A 9,051-nucleotide genomic window follows, 5' to 3' on the forward strand; every position below is an offset into this window, starting at 1 on the left:
ATCAGTAGGTGCCCACTCAGTTTTTCTGCAGGCATTAATCCGGGCGCCCGCTGGTCCTTCTTCCTTTTCAACGTCCCTGAGCGAGGCCGGCGTCAAGATGGTGAGTCTGGTGACAAAATATGGAATTAAAATCCGCCGATTATCGAGTCCATCCATCCATCCACACGTTTATCATGCAGACTAAGTGACATTTTAAATCTGAGATATAATAAAATGTGGTTATTGACATGATACGATATTATATATGAGGAAATTAAACGGTAACATCCTCAATGCTATCATGACTGTCGCTACAGATGGTACACAGGCTGTATTTACCCGCGTTTAGACGGCTTGTAAAGTGTCCAGCTTTAATTTCAAGTGCCTGATATTGACTACAGAACAACTGTAACATAAACAGCTGCTTAAAGACACAATATTGTATCTACATGTCATATAACTTAATTCAGAACCGCTAAGTTGTAGCTACCAGAGGCTACCGATAGCTGTAGCGAGGCCCACACACTCAGGTGAACACAAATGTTAAACTAATACAGTATTTACTTTCATTTACTGGCACATTACTTGTTAAATAAATGGGTCATTTAGGCTGTGGGCACATGTAAACTCCCGGGAGGCTGTTGTGACATAACAGGCACCTGTAGTAACATGTTGGAGCCATCAGTGTTGTCTGAAGAAGACGTGTGTTTTATTCTCACTTTTTATTTTCTGCCTTCAGAATGACACAGTAACAATCAGGTCCCGCAAGTTCATGACGAACCGACTGCTTCAGAGGAAGCAAATGGTAAGATTCAGCTCCTTTATTTCTGTGTATATTGTGTTGATCAGACTTTTAAGGTCATCATCCTGTCATACATGTGCATATTCATTGTTCTCTCCTCTCTGCAGGTTGTCGACGTCCTGCATCCAGGCAAAGCAACAGTCCCCAAGACTGAAATTAGGGAGAAACTTGCCAAGATGTACAAGACCACTCCTGATGTCGTGTTCGTCTTTGGGTTCAGGACTCAGTTCGGTGGCGGAAAGACGACAGGCTTTGCCATGGTGTACGACTCCCTAGACTACGCTAAGAAGAATGAGCCCAAGCACAGACTGGCCAGGGTGAGTCTATAAGGTTTTTTTTATTTGACTGGGAAATCTTAAAGTTTGCAGCTGGAAAGTCGCAGTCAACACATCAACTATTAGGCTAACAAAACACCCCAGGGTCAGTTTTCAGCCACTGGTTTAAATGTCAATATGAATGAAGACAAAGAGCAGAGACTTTTGTTCACATGGTTTTTAACAGCAGTAAGCATCAATGTTCCACATCTGTTAGAAGGAGGACAAATGCTCACAGCAGGTGGCTTTTCTACATTGGGGACCAGAAGAGGTTCAAATGCAGGTTTATGGGGAATTATATTTTTTGTTTATGATGTAATAGCTAAAAGCTGTAATAATAAGTTGATAAACTGATAAGTAATTGACAACTCTAGTCATTTTTCAAAAATTACAACCGTATGCCCTTTTTTAGTTTTTAGGTTTTGAAGGTTTTCTGTGTCATACATGATGATACAATTAATCTTTGACTGTTGAATGGTTGATCAAACAAAACAATGACTGCCTAATTTTAACAGGTATTTGTGTATGAACAAAATGACAAAAAAAGAATAAGTTGATTAATCAATACTGAAAATAGTAGTTGCAATCCAACACCCCTCCCAGTTGCAAGCTTTTGAAAGATTCCTGTGTTGCATGTACATCATGTGATGAAGTTTGTAGAAGGCATCATTTGACATTATAAATGTGGAAGATGGGAGCGCTATTGAAAGGTATGAAATTAACACAGTACATTAAACACTGTTAGTGTTTAATGTTGAACAGGTGTGAATTCTGTATGTATGAAATTTAGTTAATACTATTAATATAAATTCTGAAGTTCTCATGGATTTTCATAATCTCTTCTAATTAGATAAATCCTCAGGGAATCTATCTACAAGTGATCTTTTTTTTAATGTCGACACAATCTTCTGCTGATAACTTTAATATCTAAAAATAATTAATCAATACTGAAGGTAGAAGCCCCTAAATCAGTTTAAGCATTTCAAGTCTCTGTAAATGTATTTATTTATTGTTAGGAGGTTCAGATCAATTGAGGGGTGGTCAAGAATGATTAAACTCTCACTGTAGGTTATGGATGCTAATGTTAAGCGTGTATGATGTTATAATTACATTTTGCTTTTATTTGTCTCTCAGCACGGTCTCTATGAGAAGAAGAAGACCTCAAGGAAACAGCGCAAGGAACGTAAGAACAGAATGAAGAAAGTACGAGGCATCAAGAAGGCCAGTGTAGGCGCTGCTGGCAAAAAGGTATTGTGACCGTAGTATGATATAGTCAGTGCATAGTGAATGTTTTTCACTCTGTATTCTCACATCTGTGCTCAAAATGATTCCTTAAAGTACACTTGATTCTTTCTTGATTTTCTATTGCACACTTGTTCTTTTCATACCCTGCTACTCTTTGTTTTTCATGACTTTTACCGTTTTAATTTCCTTTGTCATCTTTCCAAATCATATCAAATGTTCGGGAATTGTAGAAGGTAAATGTTGTTCATAAGTAGACTAACTGCAGTGTGCAGATAATCCAGGAGTGATAGATACTAGCTAATTCCCTCCCTTTTTACACCCTCACCTACCCACCTAAGAGCCATAGCCTTAATGCTTTTCCTTCTGGATGTACAGTAGCATCCAATAGGAAGGGCTTTGACCCATTATTTAATACTTACCTGGTCATACCTACTTCACTACTCAACACTAATGATTACTAGCTTGAAGTGAAAACTAATGGTGTTTTTTACACTGTATTTTTCAAAACTAATGATGGTGTGAAGACATAACCGCAAGTAAAGACAAAAACAGAAGTATCCCCTAGCTGGTTTTTGTTTGAAAGAAACAGAGCATACTTCGAGACCCTCTGTGGAATGAGTCACTGGTATAAAGTCACTTACAATGGACCCCTCAATGTCAAAACCCAGCCAGACTTTGTTAAATACCACTTAACTGCATCTGTAATGGCTAATGCTCAACAGGCTTTTTAAAATATTGATGTAGTCAAAACATGTCTGCCCTGGTTTTGATTAGCTTGTCTAAATGTGGTCCATGACCTGTGGAGTGCAAATCCATCTAGAGATCTTTTCTTTCTCATGTTTCAATTTTCAACTTGTTAACATATATTTTTTTGTTGTTCCATCTTTTGTTCTTGATTTTGCTTCCCATGGATTTCTTTGGCAGAAATGAAGTGTCAGTGTGCAGGTATAGCAGCAGAACAAACATGGTGTGCCACTGTGTTGCACATCAAAGTTGATAGACCTGAGTTGTGCCGTGCATGTCACGCCCCACTTTCCCCTGCAGTTTCCCCCCTCAGTGTTTACCCCAACCCATTCAGTGTTTTACACTCCCTGCTAATAGATTTCCACTCTTCCTCAGTCCTTTGTACCACTGCTACAATGGGAATATCAGTAGGCCTTGCCCACTGTTGCTTACAGTTTAACAGACAAATGTTTTTACAATGCTTAAAATCCCTACTTAATAGAAGCACAACTTGGGTGTAGCGTGTGTATCTTAATTTATTTGTTCTTTTTGCGTGTTGAGTGTGGGGCAGCTGAACTAAAAGCCTGCCAAGGTGTGAATTTCTCACTCAAATTTATGTTCTCCCAAAAAAAAAAGTTAAGAATCATAACAATGTTGTTTTTGTTTTTGTTTTTATTGAAAGTATTAAACAATGTTGGGTTAAAACTGTTTGTCTAACCTAAAAACATAATTTGTTGTCTCAATTTGCACTCCTAACTTAAGATCACATTGTCAAGACGTTTTGTTGCTGTGGTACTAATTTTGCTTCTGTCTCCTTACAGTGAGCCCGGACAGCCAGGGATGGTCTACGTGCTCAAGATGTTCTTGTATATTGTCATCGAATAAAGTTTGGAGAAAAAAAGATTTTTTTTTTTGGGTATATTTATTTGATCAACTATATTCTGATGTAGTTCAGACAGCTGAACAGTTTTACAAGTTGTTAAGTGGATATGAATATCTGTATAATATCCAAGGATTGTAAAGTGGTTTTCATTACAAAGCACACAATATTACATGGTTTGGTTATGATTCAAATTTGACTTATATTCCACAAATATAAACTTAATTGTTGGTGACTTGCACTATTATTACAGTAAAAGTTGCAAGTTTGTTAAAAGCTTGAGCTGCAGTAACCTAAATGGCCTCATGAGGACTCCCTTTCTAATGACATGACTTCAATGAAGCCATTGATTTACCTTTTAAACTGGACTTGGTGAAAGTAATGGCTTGCTGAGATAAAATGCTTGTATACATAGTGCATATATTACAAGTTGAAGGACTTACTCCAAATATGTACCATGATCACTTTGGTACACTTTGTTCTGCAGTTTATACTATTTGACTTTTTTTTTTAAAAACTTATTACAGGGAACTGCAAGGTAGCCTATCAATTGATTGTTAAAATACTTAGCTGTAGTAACACAAATGGCCACATGAGGACTCCCTTCATTAAAACAAATGTCAGACTAGTTAGATGCACTGAAGCCAATACTTTAAATATATACCTGTTAAAAGTATTTTCATCATGAGGATTCACCACCAGTTCGTCCTGGAGGCAAAACCCCCTGATGAATAAATTGTACTAATACACTGTTAGGCCAATCGGTGTGTGGACTTGGCCTTTTCCTGTTTATAAACACCATTTGGAACAGAATAGATATCCCTCTTTGCAGTGTGACCTTTTCAGATAATTTGCATAGAAATACCCTGAGAGTGTGTAAATGAAGTGATTAAAATGCCAGGGAATGGTCGGTCCTCAGGGTAACCCCCACCCCAACACCACCAACCCAGCCTCTTAACATCATCCATTCTTTTATGAATATCAGCATTTCCTCATGTCAAGGATGCAGGAGCTGCAACTAGGGTCTGTTCTTATGGAATATTTGGCAGGAGAAATGTATTTGTCCTATAAGACGCTAAAGAGAAAGGCAAAGTACTTATGTGGCTCTTACATGCTATTTTTTATCAATGCATTAACAAGAAAAATACTGCCATGCACTTGTGCACTAAAATGCTAAAAATGATAACCAGCTACCTGCTATGACCTTGCAAGTGACAACTTGCACAAGAACATTATCCAGAGTGCCAAACCAACATGTTGGAGACTGCACTTGAGCACTATATGTTATACATATTATAGGTGATTGTCTTCAGCCCTGCAGTTTGACATATTTTCATGCCTCCACAAAGTCTTGAATGTAGGCCAGACATTTCTCTACCAGAGTGCTCAGTGCTTACACAACCAGGCAAAAAAAAGGGAAAAACAGTAGCTCGGAGGCACTTCCATTGACACATTTTGAGTCGTGGGCTCTTCTTTCCCAGTAGAAAGACCTATATATACACACCCATCATCCCCTGTGGGCCTCTCTTCAATCGATGCCAGCCGGCTGAGATTAAACACTGACAGTTTATCAAGATAATTTGAAGTCCAACAAAGCAGAAATGGGAGTTACTGTATCAAGACCCCATTTGTCAGTGAACTGCTGTAAAGGTGAATATATTAAAAGAAAAACCTTACATGCTGATGCCCAAATAAGTACACTCAGAAAATAGCAGGCAAATTAATTTGTCTCGGCTAAAGTGTGAGTTATAGCGTCACCTTAGAGCATGAGAGTGGGTGCATAGGTGTGGAGGGGACACACAAGGAAAGACAGTAGAAAGGGTCTCTCACGGCTCTGTGGTGCTCTACTGGTGTGTGGTTGTGGGAGGTTTGACATAAGTGGAGCTTTCAACCCAGGGACTGGTAACAGATGGTGTTGGGAAATTAAGCTCCTCTCTCCACAGCCCTGTAGGCCCATCCCAGGAGTCTCTGCCTCTCTGTCTTTGTCTCTCTTTCTTCTTGCAGCTCCTGTTTTCAATGTCTCCCACTCATTCTCCTTGCTCATGTTTCTTATCTTCTGGGCCCCTCGTCTTTGTTTCAGTTGTTGGACAAGTGAAATTGGTTTCGTTTCTCTTCTTCTCCTGTGTTTTTTTGGAAATGAGGATGACATTAGTTGGCTAATGCAAAAAACAACATATGACAGAGAATGTAACAGGAAGAAATGAACTAAGAGGACAAAGAAAAGATGGCTGGTATGTTTACAGGAACACTGTACGGCAGGTAGCTGCAGTCTCCAGGGTGCCCCACATATACCAAATACACCCTGATAAAGCACTATATTCATTTTTGCTTTCCTTCAGGGCAAGAAGGTGTTTTGTAATGAGAATATGCCTCTTCCTGCTTGTACAACAAAGGTGCTCTGCAGTCAGGTTTATGATAGATGGTGATGAGGAACACATGTTTATATCCTCACAACAGGTGCAGTTTTAATGGCCCGTCTTTCTCTGTGCGGAGATTTGAGTTGTGCTGGTATATGGAGAAAATGGACAGAATTCGTGATTGTTCACTGTGTGTTTTTGCCAGCATGTCCATGTCCATGCAGATATCAATAACTATGTCAGGCGCCTTAAAATATCAGCATTTCATACAATGGTCTTGCTGTTTTCAGTCCATTAATCAGCATCAGTGTATTTCTAAACTGCGTAATCAATAGTGATTTAGTTACATTTTTGTCATATTTTATTATTTACTAGAACATTTATTATTACCAAGCTTGCTTGTGTTTGTTTTGCAGCTATCACTGTATGTTTTCAATAGTACTGTGAACATTTTTGCAAGGGGCAACTTGGTGCTGTAAAGTGTGGCCGGGCGTTCAAGGATGCTATGCATCTTAATGAGGTATGTTTCTCTTGTTGGCCTCAGCAGGGGAATCATCACAGCTCATTTTGCAGTCCTGCAGTGTCCTATCAGCTTTGGCAGCCTGCACTAAGTTCACTCCATCTGCCAGTTGCTAGGTGCTGATATATAAAATGATCTGTGCCTTGGTAGCCCCAGAGCACCAGGGAAGTGATTTGCTTTTGAGGACAAACTGTGTTTCGTGAATCCTAATTATCCGTTTTGCATCACTGGCCTGACATGGTTTTGTCATTTATCCCTTTCTGGAAGCAGCAGACGAGGAAAAACACCTGCAGAGACCACAGCAAACTACCTTTGCCCAAACAGACAGCGCTACTGTGGATTTACTGTCTAGTAATGCAACAATGGCATCTTTCATCCGCCCATTTTCACATGTTCAGCAAGAGGTGAAAGACATGATACCTGCTGTCTAATTCTGGCGCAATAACCGGTGTGCACATATGAAAAATCTCCTCTCAGTTTCAATCGTCTAAGGTGTGTCGAAACCACTCTGTGGCCTTTTTTTCCAGACTGTGAACATGCTGTCTGAGGCTCAGAGGACATCACACTGGTGTAAAAGCGTGTCAGCCCACCTGTCTCATCATCACACAGCTACGTCCTTGGGAATTCTGTTCATTTTTGTCAGTGTGGACGAATAAGTCTGTAGAGCAGGAAGGAATGGGAGCGGGAGAAATAATGTGAAGGAATGGAGAAGAGGAGAAGGAGAGGGGGAAAAAAGGCTGAAGGGGAGGTAAAGGAGAGGGAGAATCGGGAGGGTGTGGTAATGAGAAAGGGCAGCAGATGTGAGTGACAGTATGATGGAATGCTCTGTGTGATAGCCATGCAGTACTCTCCATACTGGTGTGTCTGTGTGTGTGTGTGTGTGTGTGTGTGTGTGTGTGTGTGTGTGTGTGTGTGTGTGTGTGTGTGTGTGTGTGTGTGTGTGTGTGTGTGTGTGTGTGTGTGTGTGTGTGTGTGTGTGTCTGTGTGCAGTCATTGAGGAATCATGGGCATATGTGAATGTGTGTGTCCTTGGATTTTAGAGAAAGGGTACTTGATATGGGCTTATCAGATTTGTGCAAAATATGGTTGTATGCCCTGCAAATAATTTTCCAGGCAATTCATCATGGTCCATCAATTTACTAATTAAATTGAATTATACCATAGTACTATTAGGCAGCTTGGAGGAATGTTCTTTCATGTCAACATTTATTCATGATGCTAACATTAATATTAATTATGATCATTGGCTCCTTATTCGCCTTCTCGCTGAGATTTAGCTGAGACATTTGATATCATGTCTGTACAGTGAATATACTATAATATAGCCAGTATCTTAGCTTAGCTTAGCACAAAGAATGGAAACAGCTAGCCACTTACTAGCTCTTCTAAAACTCATTAATTAACACATTATTATTGTTTGACAGCGGCTAACTAGCTGGTTCCCTGTATTTCCACTCTCTGTGCTAAACTAAGATAAACCAGTGGGCTGCTGGAGATAGCTGTGTAGGCTATTTATCACACAAACATGAAAGTGGTATCGATCTTATCATCAATATCTCAACAAGAAAGTGTTTTTTCCCAAAAAATGTCATTGTAAATATGTAAATATCTTAGTCTTATTCTTCAAAGTTACATTTCTGTGAATCCAGTGGGGATGCAAAGAGGAACATAATATGAAAAGCAAAGAGAAATAACATCTCACAAACCCAAATGGTTTCTAACTTATCCTCATTACAGGGACATTAACTGCATAAAAGCAAGTTTATAGATTCAATTTATGAACAAAATGCTCCCTTCAGCCAAAAGACCAGTCCAGTTTTCTTCAATCAATGAAGCAAATTTGTGTTTTGGACTTAACGTTGAATCATGTGGCTTCCAAAGTACCAATATGACTCTGGTACCCTGCATGGTTTTCCAATAGCAGTCTAAAACCAAATTGTCTCAGTCCCTTGTGGACGTTCAGCAGTTTGATATAGTTGCTCTTCATCATCAGAGAACACAGTCAAATTGTAATGGACTTTATTCATAGTAGGGATGGGACCAGGTTGTGTTTGGACTGCACACAGCACTTGGTTGTTTGTATGGCTGAGTTATTCAGCCATTTTTCAGCCCTGTACACATTCCTCCACTCATTGGTATTCCTGTTCATATTACCCTCTTCAATCAGCAGCAGAGAAGCTCTGATTAATGGCAACAGTGAGAGCAATCTCCCAGTGATTCATTAAACAGGA

At 39.5% G+C, this 9,051-nt stretch overlaps 1 protein-coding gene across 1 annotated transcript; it reads left to right on the plus strand.

The window, feature by feature from the left end:
- Positions 1-46: 46 nt before the first annotated feature.
- On the plus strand, positions 47-3,966 carry rps24 (ribosomal protein S24). The gene is made up of 5 exons (XM_062430162.1): positions 47-100; positions 719-784; positions 889-1,098; positions 2,230-2,343; positions 3,885-3,966. Exons 1-5 carry the CDS (start codon positions 98-100, stop codon positions 3,885-3,887), a joined length of 396 nt encoding a protein of 131 aa, XP_062286146.1. The 5' UTR covers positions 47-97; the 3' UTR covers positions 3,888-3,966.
- The last annotated feature ends 5,085 nt before the right edge of the window (positions 3,967-9,051 follow it).

Source organism: Scomber scombrus, chromosome 12, assembly GCF_963691925.1.
Source record: "Scomber scombrus chromosome 12, fScoSco1.1, whole genome shotgun sequence".
NCBI lineage: Eukaryota > Metazoa > Chordata > Actinopteri > Scombriformes > Scombridae > Scomber > Scomber scombrus.

What these genes read in the sequence shown, in the direction of transcription:
- rps24 (XM_062430162.1), top strand. An exon ending in TGCTTCAGAGGAAGCAAATG is followed by an intron (nt 785 to 888) that starts GTAAGATTCAGC and finishes TCCTCTCTGCAG; the next exon opens with GTTGTCGACGTCCTGCATCC. An exon ending in CCAAGCACAGACTGGCCAGG is followed by an intron (nt 1,099 to 2,229) that starts GTGAGTCTATAA and finishes TTTGTCTCTCAG; the next exon opens with CACGGTCTCTATGAGAAGAA.